Below are 22105 nucleotides of genomic sequence, written 5' to 3' on the forward strand. Positions count from 1 at the left end.
CCGGTAACCGGTTGTTGACAGAAAAAAGCAGAATCATTACAGTATAGTAATTTAGAAACTTCCAGATTATGTGGCCACATGAGCTGTATAATTTATTTCGAGTTCGATGCACAATTTTGTGAAGCCTGCTATGTTTTCAGCTAAATTATTTTCAAAATTTCGATTCCAGGCTAAATTTTCACCTTGAAGAATGTCTCCGAAACGATCTCCGCATTCCCACCCACAGTCAGATCCACATCGTAACTAAACAACTGATTCTCACTAGATCTCTTGTCTCCAACAAACCGGCTGGGTAGCACGAGGTAGGTGTACTCATCACCATGGGTTAGATCCACCATGAGGACGTGGGAGTCACCTTCATACTGGATAGTGGTTAGTCTCCCAGCTGGAGACTGAGCACCAGTGGAGTCCACCAGACTGTAATCAGAGACTCCATGAGTGAAATCTTCCAGTTCCTGAAATTATTATTATTATACTATTTTTTTAAATAACTATATTTTGTCATTGTCGATGTAGTTGGACTTAATTAGGGCCGTGCTGATGATTATAGCTTTTAAGGCATAATTTAAAACAATTATGAGCAATTAAATGAGAAAAAATAGTGCAGCTGGTTTATAACGTTAGCTTGAGCCATCCAACGGTCACATTATTCTTCCGGATTTAATAAAAGTATAACATTATAGGGCAATGGTTATTATAATGGTTGTTGCAGGTTTTTGCTGTTTTCAATTACATACCTATTATTTTATCGTTATAATAACTTCTAGAAAACATTTGTTTTGTATTGCTGCAGAGAGCAGATCACAAAAAGCCATCGTATGCGGCACCGACTGCGGCACCGACTGCAGCACCGACTGCAGCACTGAGTGCGGCACCGACTGCAGCACCGAGTGCCAGGACCCACTTGTATCCCAGTTTAACTGGTGACGTGATTTCATTGTACAATTTCGCTGATTTTTCCTGGAAGCAAGGCCAGCTGCTGAAACTGCAGATTTAGACAGTGTATTTTTTTATGAGGACCGTTATTCTTGAAAAGAAAATCCGTGAAACATACCATGAATAGTAAATACCCAAAATGTTTTTTTGGATGTCCATGGTGCCGGAGTTTTGATGAGCTCAAAACTTATCATTTTATATTGATCAGAAATGTTGTTGTTCCTGAGCTTATTTGGGACTGTGATGAATCTCTCCGAGGCCGAGGGTAAATATATTTACAGCATAAATGTCTAGGCATGAGATAAATGAGATAAATATTGAGGTATTTCAAAGAAGGACGCACAATTAAATGAAAGACTCTTACATTATTATCAAAGAACTATTTCAGGAGAAAATATGTTGACCATTGTAAGTGCAGAGATGAAGAACCAGTTTGGAACATACTCTCCCTCAAATCTTATGGATGGAGATCTAAACAATTTCGCACACACATTAGAAGCTGAAGACGGTATGTGGATGCGCGTTAATCTGGAGACACAGTCATTTGTTACTAAAGTGATCGTCTACAACAGAAAAAGCAGTTGCTGTAAAGATAGGATAGTTGGAGCTTCAGTTTTCATAAAGACAGGAGATAGTTTTGTTAAAGATTGTGGTAAGATCAGCAGTGTAAAAACTTCTTACAATTTTAACTGTGAAGGAGACGGAAATGTTATTGAGATAAGTCAGGAGGGAACGGTAGCACCATGGAACATTGCTGAGATTACTGTCTACGGCACCACGGCAAAGATTCCTTCTCCAGGTTTGGATCTATAGATGCCCAATATTTTTCAGGGTGGGAGTGGGAGCACTTTTTTACGCCGACTATCTTTTAAGCCATTACATTTCTTAGGACAAAGACAAATGGTCGCGGTGTCGTAATAAAACTTAGAACACCAATAATAACCATAACAGACTGGCATAATGAACAGTGCAGGGCAGCGTTCCAATAATTAAAAAAATTTGAAATTTAACGAATGGACCAATCTGCCAAAGTAGGCTAGAACATTCACTCCTGAACGAAGATATCAATCACAGCAAGAGTCTGGAAGAATAATAAAGTAATAAAATATTTAACCAGTGGACAATACCCATTGGTATTTTTTATCTTGGACTAGTAGGGGGAAGCCAAGGGGTATTTTGGAATACTTTGGGGTATTATAGAGGATTCTAGGTCATAGCCCAGACAAGGCTGGTCGGTCGGAGGTCGGTCGGAATTCGGTCGGAGGTCGGTCGGCGGTAGGTGAACGCCGGTAGGAGGTTGGTCGGAGATTGGTCGGAGGTTGGTCGGAGGTCGATCGGGCGCCGGTCGGGCGCCGGTCGGGCGCCGGTAGGGCGTCGGTCGAGCGCCGGTCGGAGGTCGGTCGGGCGCCGGTCGGAGGTCGGTCGGAGGTCGGTCGTAGATCGGTCGGAGGTCGGTCAGCGACTTTGAGGAGGAATATTTGTGTTTTTCCAGCGATAAATTTTTTCGCATCACCGCTTATCATAAGCATCTCGACTATAGCACCTGTATTCAGACTACTAAATCAGTCGGAATATTCTACGTTTGAACTCGAAACAGACATGAACTGAAATTGTTCAATTTTTCGGACTATATATCCTTCCCTGGTCTTATGCATCGTTTAGTGGAGTTACTAAGAGTGTAATCCGCTCCGTCCCAGATACGTATAGAACGATTAGATCTGTACAATCGTACTGAAGTGACAACGGCACGGTTCATAGCTTATTTTTAGGACTTTTAACTGTCACAGAATAGCTTTATCGGGTTGCTGTATTGCTGTAGTAAGAGGAAGGGTCGTCACATTATTGTTAATTCCTTAGTTGTAGTGAACGTATGGAACTACAAAATGCTAAGTTCACCACAACCAAGGTTACTAGCGCCGCCGACTACCATGAGCCTTAGTCCTTTTTCAGCTCTGTCTGCAGACAAAATTACAAAAACCTTTCAGGCAAATTTGAAAAAGACGTGCCACTAAATGTGCTAAAAGACGTGCCACTAAACGTGCTTAAAGACGTGCCACTAAACGCGCGCCACTAAACGCGCTAAGTTTTGAAGTAAATAAAAAAGACCTGCTGACAGATTTTGCCGATGACAATATGATAAGACGAGAACACAGAGTCTAATGACATGTTTGTCGTGTTGGAAATCTTCTAATTGACCAAAGAACTGCTTTAAATGTGTTATTTAAACTGATGATTTAAAGATTACGGAGGTTAAGTGCCCAGTATGAATCATTTATAATAGTTATGAGTGCACCACAGACCACTCTTACAGAGAAAGCAAGTATCCCTTACATGCCCACTTAAGAATAAGAGTCTTAAGTTTGCAAATACCACATCTCCCCAGGACCCTACGGCCTACATTAGAAACACTTACTAGAGGATTCCATCACTGTATCTCGACAAACACCCCTACATCGCCATTTGAAATGTGTATGACGTTTCACAGTATGATTTGATACTGTATATATCAACATATTGTGATCCTTGTTTGAGAGAGAATATGGGTCAAAAGATCGCAAATATTTTTTGAGACTCTGCCTAATAACAAAAGGCTGAAGGTTTATCAAAACGACTACACTTCAATTGCATTCTGTCCAATTTGCCAAAAATAACACGATGATCTCGGGTAGATCCAACTAAATTGCCCTATTCGAATCACGACATGTTTTCCAGTGCAATGTTTAATGCATTTTAATCTAATATTGCTCGTTATCTTTAATTAAGAATCGCTTGTAACTGAATTGTCGGAAATTTACAATTGGCACTGAGTCTTTGCATGGACTGTTTCCAAATGTTATATTATGTAATTGTATATAATTGCTTTGCTAGAATAAAACATGAAGATACACTGGGCATATTTTAAACAAAATATGGGCAATAGTGCATACAGTTTACTTGTCCAGGTTTAGAATCTACTAAATGGTATAATCAAAATTTGTATTTTCCAAAAGTAAGATATTATAGAATTAAATGTGCCTTGCCCAACACCTTCCTTTTGTCAATTGTAATTTCCTCTTAAATTAGCTTCTCTATTTCTTTACTCTCTATAAATAATTCTATCCCTGTGATTGCCGTTTTCTGACATAATGTTGCCATGGGGTGGCAAGTCCCCATACATCGTGGTCCGGTAGTTTCATTGCGTCCTAATATGTGCTTAAAGACAATTTTTGAAATTCTGAATTCTTAAACCAAAATTTATTTTTTTGCGTCAAGACTCTAGAAATATCTCTGACAGTCTTCAGAAACCATTAGAACTAATCGCCGGCACCCAGAAACCTCCTTTTGGAACCACTTAAAATGCTACAATTTGTCAAAAATATGTCAAATTTTTCAGTGGTCTTTAAGTACTTTTGTCATAAAACGGCAGAAGATGGCATGCAGCGTCCATACTCCATACTCCACATTTCCTGTCAATCAGCTCAACGCCTACCATTTTATTTATGTTAAAGTAATTAAAATTGTACCTACATGATGATCAACTAATTCGATAATTATAAAATTACCTGGATTATAGTTCATAGAAGATAGTCTGAGCAGTCGTCAAGCGAGTGGAGGAATGGCCCTGCCACTATTTTCATTTTAATAAAGTTATAACAGGTAGAGGTAGACCTTTTGTAGCTTTATAGTGAAGCTACTTCAGGCTCACAAAAAGAAATTACCGTCTAAGCTTCTAAGCAGCGTCTAATTGGTGACTTTGACTATGATAACCGTTTAAAACTCTATCATCTGAATGGAAAGTTTAAATTATCTTCCAGGTAAATTATAAACGCTTGAAATGGAGTAATTTCACTTAAAAATATTACTGTAATAAAAAGATATAGTTTCATCTCATGACCCACTAGACTACCACGTGCAGTTCAAGGTATAGTGTTCACCCTCAGCTACAGTTATAATTGTTTAATACTTGATTAAACGGTAGGGCGGCTATTGATCATGTTGGTAATTTGGGCTCCGGTGGACCTCTATTGGACAATCCACTAAACCATGCATAAGACCAGGGAAGGATATATAGTCCAAAAAATTTAACAATTTCAGTTCATGTCTGTTCCGAGTTCAAACGTAGAATATTCCGCCTGATTTAGTAGTCTGAATACAGGTGCTATAATAGTCGAGATGCTTATGATAAGCGGTGATGCGAAAAACTTTTTCGCTGAAAAAAACACAAATGTTCCCCTCAAAGTCGCTGACCGACCTCCGACCGACCTCCGACCGACCTCCAACCGGCGCCCGACCGACCTCCGACCGACCTCCGACCGGCGCTCGACCGACACCCGACCTGCGCCCGATCGACCTCCGACCAACCTCCGACCAACCTCCGACCAACCTCCGACCAACCTCCGACCGGCGTTCACCTACCGCCGACCGACCTCCGACCGACTTCCGACCGACCTCCGACCGACCAGCCTTGTCTGGGCTATGACCAAAAACTATACACATTATCCCCGGTGATAACGACGCCAATTACTCGTGAGAGCTGGGTCTTTGGTTTTATTCCTTCTAGAACAATCTTAATATTTGTGCTACACAAAATGCAGTTGAATTTTTGAAATGTGCGTTTTGATTTTATTCCAACTCCTTTCTAGCATATCAACCAGTGACTGCTGCCCGAACAGCAACACAACCAATGACCTCTGCTCGCACAGCATATTAACTGCTGCTCGAAGAGCAGAAACTTTGTTGACATTTGAGATAGGGCATGAAAACAGTTAGTCAGACTGTAAGGGGGGGGGGGCCAATGACTACCAATGGAGACTTTTGGGGACTAATGGGGACTAAAAATCATGGGGACTAGAGGTCAACTCGTTGACGTAATTCACCATTTGTCCCCATAAGTCCCCAGAATTTTTGACAGTTATTTATGGTTTTCAAGTTAGTTTAATAACGATACGATCGAGATGTTTTGTCCAAGATAAGAGTAGGATAAATCTAAATGGGGACTAATGGAGACTTTTGGGGACTAATGCAATGGGGACTAAAAATCATCTAAATGGGGACTAATGGAGACTTTTGGGGACTAATGGGGACTAAAAATCATGGGGACTCGGGGTAAAATCGTTGACGTAATTCCCCAAGTCCCCAAAAGTAGTCATTGGCCCCCCCCCCCCCCCCCCCCCCCCCCCCCCCCCCCCGATCACTGTAAGCACTATCTTATTCTGCCAATGACTACTTTTGGGGACTAATGGGGACTAAAAATCATCTAAATGGGGACTAATGGAGACTTTTGGGGACTAATGGGGACTAAAAATCATGGGGACTAGGGGTAAAATCGTTGACGTAATTCCCCAAGTCCCCAAAAGTAGTCATTGGCCCCCCCCCCCCCCCCCCCCCCCCCCCCCCGATCACTGTAAGCACTATCTTATTCTGTCCAAATGGCTTTTAATATTATAATTGATAAAAACCCACATTATATTTTTCTGGATGTCCATGTAATGGTACAGGAGTTTTGTTGAATACGACTTGTCGAAACTTATCATTTTATATTGACCAGAAATGTTGTTTTACCTGAGCTTATTTGGGACCGTGGTGAATCTCTCCGAGGGTAAATATATTCCCAGCATAAATGTCTGAATTTTGAAATGAGCCAATAAAAACGTTGTTGATAAATTAAAATTGCCATATTATGACAAGGGCATGAGATAAATATTAATTTCAAAGAAGGACCCACAATTAAATGATAGACTCTTAAATTATTATTATCAAAGAACTATTTCAGGAGAAAATATGCTGACCATTGTCAGTGCAGAGATGAAGAACCAGCACGGATCATTCCCTCCCTCAAATCTTATGGATGGAGATCTAAAAAATTTCGCACACACATTTGGAGCTGAAGACGGTATGTGGATGCGCGTTAATCTGGAGACACAGTCTTCTGTCACTAAAGTGATCGTCTACAACAGAAACGACAGATGCTGTAAAGACAGGATAGTTGGAGCTTCAGTTTTCATAAAGACAGGGGATGCGTATGTTAAAGATTGTGGCAAGATCAACAGTGCAGAAAATTCTTACACTTTCAACTGTGAAGGAAACGGAAATATTATTGAGATAAGTCAGGATGGAAAGGTAGGATACTGGAACATTGCTGAGATTAAAGTGTACGGCACCCCGGCGAAGATTCTATCTCCAGGTGGGAGTGAGTTCCCTTTTTTTACCCCGACTATCTTTTAAGCCATTACATTACTTAGGACAAACATAAATGGTCACGGTGTCGTAATAATACCTAAAACACCAATAATAACCATAATAGACAGGGACAATCATGGACAGGGCAGCGTTCCAATAATCCAAAAAATTTGAAATTTAACGAATGATTAATAGCCCCCCTCCCCTCCTCAGGCCCCCCTCGCCTGAGGAGGGGAGAGGGGCTATTTTCAGTTTGGCTGCTTTCAGTTTAACGAGGAGATAAATCAGAAATTTATTGACGATTACCACTCGTAGGTCCAAATTACTTTTGGCACCCATCGAGTCTCAGCCCTAATCCAGTAATCCAGTGATCCATGAAGCTGTGACGTATGCTGTAACAGTATCTGAAGGGGTCATTTATAAAAGTGTACCAGTGCAATCCAGCTAGTATATACTCTCTGGATCATGTTTTGGCATTAATAAAGAGCTGAATCCACGAGTCTGAGCCAAGTTCTGAGCCGGCTCTAAGTCAAGACTCACAGCTGTGAGTCTCGGCAGAAGCCAGCTCGGATTCCGGCTCAGACTTTGGCTCAGACTCACGGCTCAGACTCATGCTTATCCTCATTTTTATAAATGAGCCCTTGAGACCCACAATCCAGTGATCCAAGCCTCACATCCAATAATCCGACAGTTTATTATTACTCAGATCACTGTAATAGTCCAGTAAACCAGTAACTAAGTAATCAAAGCATCAGCGAAGTTGGATCCTGTTTATGAATACACATTTTCAGATTAGGAATTCACCGGATATCCGGCTGAATCCGGTTCCGGCCGGATATCTGGCTTTAATGTCCGGTTTCGGTTTCGGTCCGGTTTCCAAGAATTTAGCCGGATATTCAACCGGAAATTTCTTTTTTAAATGTTCCTGAAATGTATATTTTTGCCTAAATTCTTGCAAAGAGCATCCAGTCAGTTCTCTCAGTGACCAGTAAATTCCACGCCTCCACGGTCGCTTGTTATCTGTCAGCGACTGTTCAAGACCCGTTCATGTGAGATTTTGTGTAACACAGAGAGTCAAAACAGCTACCATATATGCTTTATTTATGATTGAGCAAAGGGTCCCTGCTTTACTGTGGTAAGCAAACCCATTGCTAAATCCCCTTATGAGTATTGCTGAAAGCACAGTGTAAGGCCTACACGGACCGCCTCTAACTAGCCAATCCCTGTTTACATGCCGTGTAGCAGGGGACTGCTACACGGCATGTATGTCAAGGATTAAAACAAAGGCCATTATATTTATACCATTAAAAACTTTGGACATTATCCTCGGTAACATCGACGCCACGAACTTATTAGAGCTGGCGGCTGGATCTTGGGCTTTACTTCTAAAGCAATTTGTACATTTGTGCTAGGCAAAACGCAGTGAATTCTTGCAATGTGCGTTTTGATTTTATTCCAACTCGTTTCTAGCTCTGTTCATACAGCAGATCAATCAGTGACCTCTGCACTGCTCGCACAGCATATCAACAAGTGACTGCTGCTCGCATTTGTTGAAATATGAAATAGGGCATGAACACAGTTAGTCGGACAGTAACCACTTTCTAATTGTGTCCACATTACATTGCATGGCTTTTAATATTATAACTCCACTTTTGACCTATTTGGCGGCCATTTATTAATTCCATAATTGCACCGGTATTTGGTAGATTTTTTTTCCAGGGGGTGTGATTACAAAACTAATTGCACTGTTTTGAGAGTGACCGAAATATTATTAGGTACGATTACTAAACTAATTGCACTGATGCCCTGAAAGATGCTGTTAATCAGGGCTCAGGCAGATAATTAGACTAAGAGAGAGCACCTCACATAATGAGGACTTAATTCGAACTGAGTATTTTACTACTGCGAGTACTGCTGATTCAAGTATTGACTTTAATCAACTACCTGAGGTAGTTTTGCGACCGTTGGTGCAATGGTCGCACGATATAAATTTGCGGGCATAAATTTAAATTTATAGTTTAGGACAACATCTTTCCTTGTGTTTGGAATAAGTCAATCCTTACATTGCATTAACACAACACAGTATGAGGCAGGGCAGATTTCTCACGGTGTCGGGGGCTAATCTCCTTATCAGTGTGTCACGTGACAGTTATTCCTCGAAATCAGTAATACGGGGTGTCACGTGATAGTAATTCGTCGAAATGGTAGGTCCACGTGACCTCTGCGTACGAGTCACCAGAACGAATCATCTTCAAGCATACACGGCGTGTGCCAACGTATTCAGTGCAATGAGACCCTGAGGCGCTGTGCGACCCGCTGTTGTCTCTTTATTTTGAAAGTTGATTGTTTGCTGCCGTGTTTGGTGTAGTTAACTAGTTTAGTAGATCCACAGGCACAATGTTGCTAGGCTTCAATAATTGAACTGAGTTCAATTTTACATTTTAATATTACCTTCTTATCTATAGTTCTTCGGCCTTTTTTATATCTATCAGATTTTACGAGCCCTTTTTTTAAGAGATAAGGTTTTTGGGAGATAAGGCACTTCTGAAATTGTCACCGAGTATTGGTCGGGATTTGGATTATTAAGTTTCTAGCGTTACGAGAGCGTTTCATTTAGTATTAGAACCATACTCTAAGTCTAAGTCTTGTTTAAATACAGACTCCGTTAGCCTTCCACCTTTCTTGTTTATACTTTTATAAACAGACTGAGCCATCACATCGGGAATTACAGCTCACCGGAGTTCACTGTCAGTGCTTCGTACAGCCACTATAACCGTCGCGAGTTACAGACTTCTCATCTCCTCGTTTATCGGGAGTTTAAATATTAAGATCGTATCTTGTTTTAGATAGGTACACCTGCACCCGTAGCTTGTTTCAGACAGTCACCTTTATTTGTTAACTCCTCGTTTATCAGGAGCAGCCTGTAGGTTTTAGACCTTGTTTGATACAGGTTCACTTTAGCTCTAGTAGTGTTATTTCCTCGTTCATCGGGAGTTGTCACTAATTTATCAGCGCATATCTCGATTCTCGTTTCAAACAGATAGGTACATCGTTCCTTACTACTCCTCGTTTATCGGGAGCTGCGTACGTAGATTGTTAGAAGTAGTTTGTTTGCAACAACTATAGTGGCCCTAGGCTTTGACCAGTCAAGCCGGTTGCCGTGTTATAGCCGTTTTCCAATTTTATACCAGTTGGGTGGTACAATAACATTTGATAGTTGCATGGAAATGTATTTTAATGCAATTGGATTTGATTGGCATTGTATTATACACATCATGAAACGGATCGTTTGCCCGCCAATTCAATTGCTTTCAATAGGGGGTCGTTCACATATTACGGATGCAATGGGGGGGGGGGGGGGGGGGGGGGGGGGGTTTCAAAATGATTGCTCTATTTCGACACAGTAGCTATGTGTAAAACTTATTACGGAGAGGGGTAACAATGTTCCAAAAAATGAATTCGTAATATGTGAACGACCCGTAATATGGGAATGATCCATAGTTTGAAATAATGATACATTTTGATATTTTAATTGCAAGTGCGCCATATCCTAAGTCATAACGTCAATGTAATAATATTATGTAATTGAATTCTAGTATTTGCTAGCTTATTTTAAATTTTAAGTTAATCGTCATACTCACAGGATGTCTAATAGAAATGTCAAAAGATTCAAGCAACAAATACCGGACGAGGATGAACTCGAACAATTAATTTTAATTGAATTGTGGCATTACGGCATTGTTTCCTAGTAGTTATATTTTATTAATTGTAAATCCAATTGTTGTTAAGATATTTGAAACTGATTTAAAATTGTTTTTGCAAACGTTTTTAGATTTATGAATTACATTGATCGACTTTTGAAATTTGTTTATCTAATGACTGTTTCATTTGTTTGTGAGTACACTCCGGAAATCAAAATAAAAACTTCTCAGCCTCTCAAAACAGTGCGATTAGTTTATAATCGCATTGTTTTGAGAGCAACTTATAACAACAAAGTAGGTGCGATTATAAACTAATTACACTGGTTATAACATCAGAGGCGTGGAGTTATACACGAATCTAACTGCATGTATAATACGATTACACCAGTTATTGCACTCGGCTGCGCCTCGTGAAATAACTGCAATAATCGAACTCGGCTTCGCCTCGTGCAATTAATAGTGTAATCGCATTATACGCAGTTAGATTAGCGTATATAATTTTCTGATTTAAATTGGAGTATTAACCCTTATCTTTATTAGGTACTGAAGATGTCCGAAAATGTTGTACCAATGATGTTATAAAGATTTTGTTGGAACTTTTTTACTCATTCGTTGTCTGACTGTGGGAACTATTGATTTTTGATGCTTCACATTATCACCGGTGATATCGACGCCAATAACTTGTGAGAGCTGGGTCTTTGGTTTTATTTCTAGAACAAACTTAATATTTGTGCTACGCAAAATGCAGTTGAATTCTTGAAATGTGTGTTTTTATTTTATTCCAACTCCTTTCATACAGCAGATCAATCAGTGATCTCTGCTCGCACAGCATATCAACCAGTGACTGCTGCCCGGACAGCAAGACAACTAATGACCTAAGCTCACGCAGCATATCAAATGCTGCTCGAAGAGCAGAAACTTTGTTGACATTTGAGATAGGGCATGAACACAGTTAGTCAGACTGTAAGCACTATCTTATTCTGTCGACATGGCTTTTAATATTATAATTGATAAAAACCCACATTATATTTTTCTGGAAGTCCATGTAATGGTACAGGAGTTTTGTTGAATACGACTTGTCGAAACTTATCATTTTATATTGATCAGAAATGTTGTTCTACCTGAGCTTATTTGGAACTGTGGTGAATCTCTCTAAGACCGAGGGTAAATATATTTACAGCATAAATGTCTGAATTTTTAAATGAACCAATAAAAACGTTGCTATGCTGATAATTTAAAATTGCCATAATATGTTAAGGGCATGAGATAAATATTGAAGTATTCCAAAGAAGGACCCACAATTAAATAATATAGTCTTAAATTATTATCAAAGAACTATTTCAGGAGAAAATATGCTGACCATTGTAAATGCAGAGATGAAAAACCAGCACGGATCAAACCCTCCCTCAAATCTTATGGATGGAAATCTACAAAATTTCGCACACACATTAGAAGGTGAAGACGGTATGTGGATGCGCGTTAATCTGGAGACACAGTCTTCTGTCACTAAAGTGATCATCTACAACAGACACAATTTATTATTAAATCAAAGTTCTAAACAAGGGATAGTTTAAAAAAAACAACGCCCGAGTCTAATCTTTCCCTAAAACAAAAACTAAAAATTAAAAACTTCATTGCAATTTCCGCCAATATCTCTTGTCATAACTCAAATTACGGAGATAATGCAGGTCAAAGATATTATTCAAATAAAGATTTCTTTTACATAAATCATGCACAATCAGCGAGAAAAGATTGCTTTGGGGTCTTCCTCTTCTCCCTGGTAAGTCCAGTGTATTGATGGCAAAAATGAGGGAAGAAAACGCTGGTCCGTCAATAGGACCCCGCAAAAACATGTCCTAACATTCTCCACCGACTACGGGCCACTTTTTCTGACAATGGTTCAGCATTGCAGCGTTTATACAAGTTTTTGTTGGAGATGACTCCTGGGTACTTTATATTCAAAATAGTGCGAAGATGTCTGCGGTGAACAACATCTAGTTTTTCAAGGAATATTTTGGGGACGGCCCAACAGGATGAGTTGTACATAAGAACCGATACGACTAAAGCATTATACAGTATTAGACGTTTGTTTAGGGGCAGTTTATCACTCCAGGCCTTCTTGTAATTGTTTAAAGGCAGCATATCCCAGGTTTATGCGACGCTGAATATCAGCTTTGCTACACAAGACGGACCCTAGAGTGATACTTTTCCTCCATGCTTCATTCCCCGACACTAATTTTCCATCACTGTCGACTTCACCCGTACTAGCTAAATAAACATGAGTGAAGTCCGTTTTGTCTTCATTGACAAAGAGGTTCCATTTCTCGAGTATAGCTGTTGCCTGGGGCAAAATAGCTCTCAAGTTGTCTTCCTCTTCATCATTGAAGTCAACATCATCAGCATATTCAGTGTCAAGTGGAAGGCCAGCAATAGTAATCGGGGGGATCGGCCTATCTAAACTGATTGTTATAGTCCATCTAAGTTCATTCAAAGCACCAGCCAAGACAAGGGTGAACAGACAGCCGGATAGACAGTCACCCTGGAAAGCTCCAAGGAGACTTAAAAACTCAGCTGAAAGAACTCCATTTACCTTCACCCGTAGCTTTGTGTTGGACAACAACAACCGGACAATCCTCAGCTCATCCTCAGTACAGCCACACAGTTTCAGGAGTTCAAGAATCGTAGTGCGTTTGATTGTGTCAAACGCACTAGACATATCAATGCCCATGCGATGATACTCCCATTTCTTCCTTTGGACAACTGACAGTAGAACTCGCTGACACCAAACAATATCAGCACAAGAACGAGCGCGTTTATATGCACACTGCCATGGACCAGTGAAGGCGTTCACTTTTTCTTCTATCCTTTTAAGAGTAGCCATAGACAGAATTTTTCTGGCTGCATTGGGACAAGGTGAGTGGACGTAAATTCTTCAGAGGACCAATAGGTTTTTTTTGGCTTCTGTAAGGGTGTTATAGTAGCCTCTCCAATGGAAAATGGGGAAAGTATGTGTCTCGAAACAACTGTTGATGATTCCAGCATAATGTTCATGGACTGTACTATTAGAGTACTTAATTAGCTCGTTGGGTATTCCATCGGGACCATTTGCCCTCCCATTTTTCAAGCTAGAGGTGGCTGCATGTATTTCAACTCCAGTAAAAGGGACATTGAGAGCACGTGGTAGACCCTCAAAAGGCTCGAGAGGTTGCTCATTGCGAGTCAGCTGTTTTTCGAGATAGTCTCTAACAACAGAAGCTTTCATGTCGTCAGATGCAATCAAACAGCCATTTTCATCATGAACACCAATCGAGTTATTAGGTGGTTTACTTTTCTGAAGATGTCTTACTGCTTCAAACATTTTCCTTGAATCGTTTGTGTTAGTAATATCACTATAGGTCTGATCAGCTTGAGCAGACCTCACTTCAACTAATCTTTTCTGGATACTATTAGTGAGGTGGTTGATGGATGACCTCAATGTAGTTCGATCAAGAGATTGATTATTGTTAAGTAGCTGTCGGAGATCGTGACGCTTTTCAACAAGCTCTTTGAGAGTGTCATCACTGCTGTGATGTTTCAAGCGAGCTTTAGGTTTCGGGCCGATGGAAACATTGGCAGCATCACGAATATGAGACATAAGATTTTGAAGGTCGGCATTTGGATCGTTGCTGGTCACAAAATTTGAGAACTTGCCTTCAAGGGCCAAGTGATATTTATGTTGCATATCTTTGTTGCTTACAAGTTCTGATATATTATAAGAAGGAACACGACGTTGTTTAGGTTTGAAACAAAGATGAATGTTGCTGAAATTGATGCGAGCAATGACAAGTCTATGATCTGAAAATGTTTTAGTACCAGCATAAGTTCTTGATTGAGTCAAAAGACACTTAGATCTATTTCGGCATAGTATGTAATCTATTTGAGAGTATACAGGCAGTGTCTTCTTACTGTACCGACCAGCCGACCAATCCTTCCGCCAACCAGTAAATGATGTAATTGTAACACGTCTGCTAGGTTGTATAAAACTAGTGTTCACAGCAAACAGATTATTTTCTGAGATAAAATCCAGTAATCTATAACCATTTTCGTTCCTTACTCCCATTCCGTATTTCCCCATATATCTACCAAAACCCTGTTCAATATCAGAAGGGGATAATTTACCCAGTTTTGAATTAAAGTCACCCAGGAATTGCAACTCCACATTAGAGGGGACATTCTTGGCCTCTCTTAGCTGCCCATAAAAGTTATCCAAAACAACTGGATTTTTACGGACTAGCCCCTGATGTGGACAGTAGGCATTGATCACCCTGCAACGTAGGGGTGTACCGCTACGTGAGGGGATGCAAATATCGACATAGCATACCCGGTCACTGATGTACTTCCAGCAAACCACATAGTTCATCATGCGAAAAAAAGACAGACACGATTGCTGTCAAGAAAGGATAGTTGGAGCTTCAGTCTTCATAAAAACAGGGGATGAGTATGTTAAAGATTGTGGTAAGGTCAGCAGTGTAAAAACTTCTTACACTTTTAACTGTGAAGGAGACGGAAATATTATTGAGATAAGTCAGGAGGGAACGGTAGGACCCTGGAACATTGCTGAGATTAAAGTCTACGGCACCCCGGCAAAGATCCCTTCTCCAGGTTTGGATCTGTAGATGCCCAATATTTTTTCAGGGTGGGAGTGGGAGCCCTTTTTTACGCCGACTATATTTTAAGCCATTACATTACTTAGGACAAACACAAATGGTTGCGGTGTCGTAATAAAACTTAGAACACCAATAATAACCATAATACACAGGGACAATGGACAGGACAGCGTTCCAATAACTCAACAATCCAAAAAAATTTAAATTTTCAATGAATGAAAGTGGTATCATTCTCCAAGTAAGTTAAGTTGGATACATGAGATTGTCAACTATATTTACACACTGTACATGTAAACCTTTCAGAGCTTTAACTCCAATAATGAGTTAACTACCAACTCACTCAGTAGCTAGTCCCCTAGCCGCAATACCGTAAACACGGTCTCTTGTTATCTGTCAGCGAATGAGTTATCGACTAATAACGTTCAATGCGGTTTGTCGTTATTGGCGCAAAATAAGAGAAACAGATGTGTGACCTGCGTTGTCTAAATTTTGCCAAAACTGCCGTGAGCCCGTCGTTAGCTATTCCTTGAAGGTACATGACCAGATGGTACTAATATTTTAATATTGTGTGCTTTGATTGTGGTCTTATCATGAAATCGATTATATTTGCGGGTTCTAGCGCCAGCATAAGTTTTGTTATTTACCACAAGAGTAAACCAGAAGAAACGTATGATCTGTGTTAGCTTGTATGGATCCTACGAATGAGAGACGTAGGGTAGCTCTCCCACAGTAACATTAGCAGTGCTTAGCTTTTTAAAGGTCTGCTTCAGACTCATACTCTCAGCTCTTACTGTTGCAACGCCACATTTATGTGCAGCAAGACATGTTCACTTTCTGTCTAGTGTAATAGTATAATGTATGTAGGAACTGTCCGGATGTCCGGCTAAATCCAGTTCCGGCCGGATATCCGGCTTTAATGTCCGGTTCGGGTTTCGGTCCGGTTTCATGTGAGATCTTGTGTAACACAGAGAGTCAAAACAGCTACCATTCATGCTTTATTTATGAGCATTTCAAGCAGATGGTCCCTGTAATGAGTGAGAGAGCGATTTTGGAGAGAGCAATTTTTGCAAAGTATTAGATATTCTGAGACCCCCCCCCCCCCCCCCCCCCCCCCCCCTTAAACCTTGGATGGAAACGATATACCAGCATATAAGCAAGTATAGCTGACAACAGAATGGCCCTACTACAACTTCACTTATACAGACTGAGTTAAATCTGGTCTCGTAGAGAACGAATTCTGCTCACGGTTTGGTGTTTCACTCCATAAATCCTTCTACTATTTCTTTTCCGTTGAAGTTTTATTATGTCTTTACTTTTGTCTTCACCTTTACTTTTATCCGCACTCTTTCATTTTCCTCGGTATTTTCTCTACACCTGGTAACCTGCACCTCTTTCCTTAACTTCTAGATCTACTTCTAATTTAGCTTTCAGTTTTTGGATACTATTTTTGTCACACTGTAGTCGTCAGAGTCCTGTTACTCACGCTTGCTCCCACTCGCTAGTGTCACAATATGTTTGTACACTCATTCCCGCGCACGTAGTTCTTTTCCTTCGCTATTCATTGGAAACAAGATACCGTTTTGCTCAGTATATAAAACAAAATACCAATGCAATGTACAGCATAATAACAGTTCATTATAAAAATGCTGTTAACTTGGCCTTCACTCGGAGGTCTCCTCAGAGGATTAAGGTGTTGGTACCTTGTCCTGCGTACTGTTGGAGTTTGGACTGAACTTCCAAAACTAACATAAGTTTTTGCTGGACTGCACTTGACCTCTCCTCGTTCACTTGAATGGCCAGGTGGTGTGGCTCCTCAATTCCTTTGCATTTTGTTTGTTCTCAGGCTGTGTGCGTGTATGTTAGGCCATAAAACGAGGATGGACAGCTCTTGATCACTCATCACCTGCATCTCAACTTCTCACACGTGACCACTTCTCGGACCATTTTCTAGTGTGATCGCTTTACCCCCATTATCCTCCATTATTCTCTTCTGTTGTCCTTAAATTTACAATCAGCACACTTCACAATTAGACCCACTCTTAGACCCACTTCACAATTAGACCCTCTATGTTAAGACATGTTAAGACATGGTTTCAAGCTAATAGGTATACGCTGTCCATTTAATGTCTTAGCATTTTATTCTCCCCTCCTAATACTCAGCTTATTCTTACCTCCTAATACTCAGCTCCGTGCTACTTCATCTTCTAACTTTCCTTATAACATACTATTTGGATTTTGGAAGTATTATTGTAACTCTTTCCACAATCATACCCACTTTATCGTTTATATTGCGGTATGGTTTCTAGTTAATTGCTCACCACTTATCTCTTAGCATGTTAATTATCTCATGAAACTGAGCTCATTACTTTGTTATTTTTACTCTGCACCTGGGTCTAGGATGAATAAGTCATTAACAGTTCATCTCGCTCGGATGGATTATACCGGCACATCAGTGTTAATAACCTGCAAGGATAATTATTTAACCACCTCTATGTTTTTCATTATTTTTTGCTACATGTGGCATCTTTAACACGTGACTACATCACGAGATTTACCAACGTATCCTTCTATCACCTACAACAAGAGCTTGTAACCAGCACCACGGACAAAGGATACTCAGAATCTCAACAACTCAGAAGATACTCTCTGCCACAATCATAGAGTCGGGCCGCAAACTCTTTGATGTCTAAGTCTCCAGAGTCTCGTCAATTATAATTCAGAGTTTTATTTATCACATCCCTCCAAAAGGATCACTTGACATTATGTGACCCTCTGCAATGTGAAGTCATCCTTGGGCGCAACTGTCGTTTTGAGAATCTGACATGACAAATCAGATCACGTCACTGATTGGGAACCTGTTAAATGTTAATGGCCTATTAAGGTGTGGGAAATGGGTGCTCCATTCCACTCGTTTTAGAGCTAACTGTTTTACTGCGTCTCTGCTGATATTATCGACACCTGCAGTAAAGTCAGCCGCATCCTCGAGTACACAGGCCATCTAGCCTTTGCAAAGTCGTCCTCTCAGTCTCTTTCCATAGTTTGGTTTCCAATCCAGTAAAAAATTGAGAAACCGTGTCTCTGGCATTCTGACAACGTGTACCACCTTAGTCTAGCCGAACCGATGAAAGTTTCAATAGACTTAATTCCAGCACGCCTGAGAACTTCTTCATTGGAGGCATGGAAGAACCACTTTATCTTTAAGATTCTTCTCAGGGAGGTCAGATGGAAGACCTCCAACCGTTCGCGTTTCATCTGCTTCTTTGTTGTGTTCCAGACTTCAGCTCCATATACTTACTTTACTTACTTTGGGCGATGCTCGATCGAAATCTCCTCCACTCTACGTCTCCAGATGGTTCTGTCGCACATAACTGTTCGGAGATCTTCTACCCGCAACCCTGTGTTCCTGGCTACGGTGTCAAGAAAAGAGAGTGGTCTCCTCCCACGCCTGAACTGTGGCAGCCGCCAAGGAAGGATGGTAGAGATGACCTGGTCTGAAGCTCTCATGCAATGCCCAGCAAATCTGGCACGTCTCTGTGCAACGATGGTGGAGATGGAAGGGAGGTCACCATAGATTTGCTTTAGGGTTGGATGCTTCTTCCATGAAAGATTCCTGGCTTTCATTAGGAGCTTGGTGTAGCACCCGTCGAGACGCTTCTCAAACTGCTTGTTCAAGGTCCAGGTTTCTGAGCCATACAGCAGAACAGGTTCGATGCATGCTCTGAAGAACTTGACTTTCAGCTGGTCAGAAATGCCAGAGGTCCATACCTTCTGCAGTTTGATACAGGCTGACCAAGCCATGCCTTTCCTGGTGTTGAAGTCCTTCCTGCTCTCTGCAATATATGAGCCCAAGTATTTGAAGTCATCAACCTGCTTGATCTGGTAACCGGATATTGAGTTCACGGGGGCAGCATCAGGAATGTTGATGGTCATGTATTCGGTCTTGGAAGCATTCATCGCAAGTCCGACATGTGCGATTGTAGGACTGAATCCCTACCGGACAGAATCACTACCACCCAAATATCACTACTGGTAGTGATTTAGTCCGGTAGAGATTCAGTCCGAAAATATACCTCAATCCCTACCAGATGATCTTAGTTCACTAGTTCTAATATCATGACGTGATCTGAGCCGGGGCTCTCATGGAGTGCTTGCTATGGGGCCTGGCAGACATGTGATCCACAGACTTACGTACGCAACGAGGAGCCCTAACGAGAACTGGTTCGGATCAAGTCATCCATAATGACCTGCTATACGACAATACAGTGATGTGAACCTTCACATGCTCGGTATCTCAATCAGCTAGCGGGAATAATATATAAACCCGCAACGCCTGTGTTTATCTTATACCATTACCACTATGTCTTCCTCATCCATCGAGTTTATTCCTGGCAGAAAGAAAGGCAGCCGCAACCTCCTCTACGATGGTCACCTCTACCACCTTAACAGAAAGAGGGAAGACAAGACCTACTGGAAGTGCAACAAGTTCAAGTCCCGCCTGATCCTTGTCCAGGACACCTTCTGTTCTGCTACCCCTCATGATCACGAATCTCAACCAGCAGAAATTGCAGCCCACCGCTCCAAGTCTAAAATGAAGACCCTCGCAGCTACTACTGAGAACTCAACTAAGCAGATTGTTGCAGACTCTGTCGCTGGACTATCCTTCGAAGCCTCGTCCCGGCTCAACTGTGATCCCAAGTCATTGGCACGACTAGTCAGACGAGCCAGACAGGCAGCCTACTCCCATCCTGTCAACCCCATCTCCTTAGAAGACCTGTTGATTCCTCCTAACTACCTGACCTCTGCCGGTGGTGACACTATGTTGCTCTGGGACTCCTCCTACGACACCAACACCAGAAGATCTATCCTCCTTGGTACTGCAGACAACATCAACATCATCTATCAGTCAGATCACCTCGTCGTGGATGGAACCTTTAAGACCTCTCCAGACCTGTTTACTCAACTCTTCACAGTCCACGCCTTACACCCTACTGGATGGAGAATCCCTGCAGCCTTTGGACTCCTACCCGGGAAGCGCACCATCATGTACGAGAACATCCTCAACGAACTGGACTCCTACGGACCCTTCTACCCTCTGTCGGTGCTGGTGGACTATGAAATCGCTATTAGAAACGCAGTCTCCAACGTCTGATGATTATGATAACTTTGGGGATGTTACCGAGTTTCTGAAAGCTGTTGAATCTAAGATTTTGGGTTAATGCTTTAATGTTTACTTATTATTGTGTGATTTAAATTACTGTATCAGTATATTATCTATTATTCTTTGACCAAATTTCTGCTTAGTCAATTATCACGAAAAATGTAATAATAATTAACAAAAAATAAAATAATTAACTAATGAAATACGAATAATTATGCCTTTATTGCAAAGTTCAGTAGGGATCACATCAAAGTGGTTAGGTCTAGATATTAGCGGTAGTGATTTAGTCCGGTAGAGATTCAGTCCGAAAGTATACCTCAATCCCTACCAATAGTGATTGGTAGTGATTCAGTCCGTTAGGGATTCAGTCATGTAGTGATTCGGTCCGTTCACCGACATGTGCTGCTGCAGTCTCTAAATCCGAGAGCAGTTGCTGGACTTGCTCTATGGTATCGGCAGTCAAGGCCAGGTCGTCAGCGAAGTCAAGATCTGTGATTCTGACCGCAGGTACTCTCCGACTTTGCCTGGGGATGATGGTTAGGCCATGGTCAAGAGTCATGCAGCTCCTAAGGACATAATCGAGGACGATGATGAAGAGGAAAGGAGCGAGTGTATCACCCTGAAGGACCCCGATGAGTGTTCTAAAGAAGTCTGTAAGGCCGTCAATGGTTTTGACTCTGGAGTGCGATGAGTCATACAGGAGCCTGATAGCATCAGTTATGGGAGCAGGGATGCCGTAGAGGGAGAGGATGTGAAACAAGGCATCCCTGTTGATACTGTCGAATGCTTTCGAAAAGTCGACGAACACGATAGCTGCTGATCGATTTCCGATTTTACACTCTTCTAGGATGCGTCGTAGGGCAAGTATCTGAGGGAGGGTAGATCTTCCTCTGCGGAAGCCATTTTGGTTTGGCCGCAGTAGAGGATCCAGGTATGGGTAAATCCGGTTGAGGATGAGTTTGTTGAAAACTTTCGCTGCAACCGGAGCCAATGAGATACCTCGATAGTTCCCGGGGTTGGTCAGGTCGCCTTTCTTGGGGATGGGTATAATAGATGCCGTTGTCCAGGCTTCAGGGATTACTCCATCAATTAAGGCCCTGTTGCAGAAACTGAGGAGGTCGTCACGAAGTTGGGGAAGCTTCCAAACTGAGGGAGGGATGCTATCTAGGCCTGGAGACTTGGAGGACTTGATGGACTTGAGGACTGAATCGAGTTCGGACATGGAGAAAGGAAGACAGCTAATGGGAAGGGTGTCCGAGACTCTCTGGTTGTAGAAGGGCAAGGAGAGGTCAGGGGGTGGCTGCTCTGTCCCGAGGAGCGACTTGAAGTGCTCAAACCAAACGTTGAGCCGCTGTTCGGTGGTGCCCCCAGGCACTTTACTATAGGGCACGGTGTTAGGAGACGTTAGCTCTCTGATGATGCGCCAAGAGCTCCGATGCCTGTGCTCAGGGTTAGTCTGCTCCAGACATGCAGTCTGTTGTTGGACATACTGTGCAGTAGCGGTG

General features: G+C 41.6%; 1 protein-coding gene across 3 annotated transcripts in view; it reads right to left on the reverse strand.

The window, feature by feature from the left end:
• The window catches only part of LOC134824090 (laminin-like protein epi-1), a 106118-nt gene that overhangs the window by 31210 nt on the left and 52803 nt on the right, over nucleotides 1-22105 (reverse strand). For all 3 annotated transcript variants that reach the window (XM_063835812.1, XM_063835803.1, XM_063835820.1), the window contains one exon: nucleotides 183-455. In XM_063835812.1, coding sequence (XP_063691882.1) covers nucleotides 183-455 — 273 coding nt within the window. The remainder of the gene's footprint in view (nucleotides 1-182; nucleotides 456-22105) is intronic.

This window comes from Bolinopsis microptera, chromosome 1 (genome assembly GCF_026151205.1).
Source record: "Bolinopsis microptera isolate Bmic1 chromosome 1, MBARI_Bmic_1.0, whole genome shotgun sequence".
Taxonomy (NCBI): Eukaryota; Metazoa; Ctenophora; class Tentaculata; order Lobata; family Bolinopsidae; genus Bolinopsis; species Bolinopsis microptera.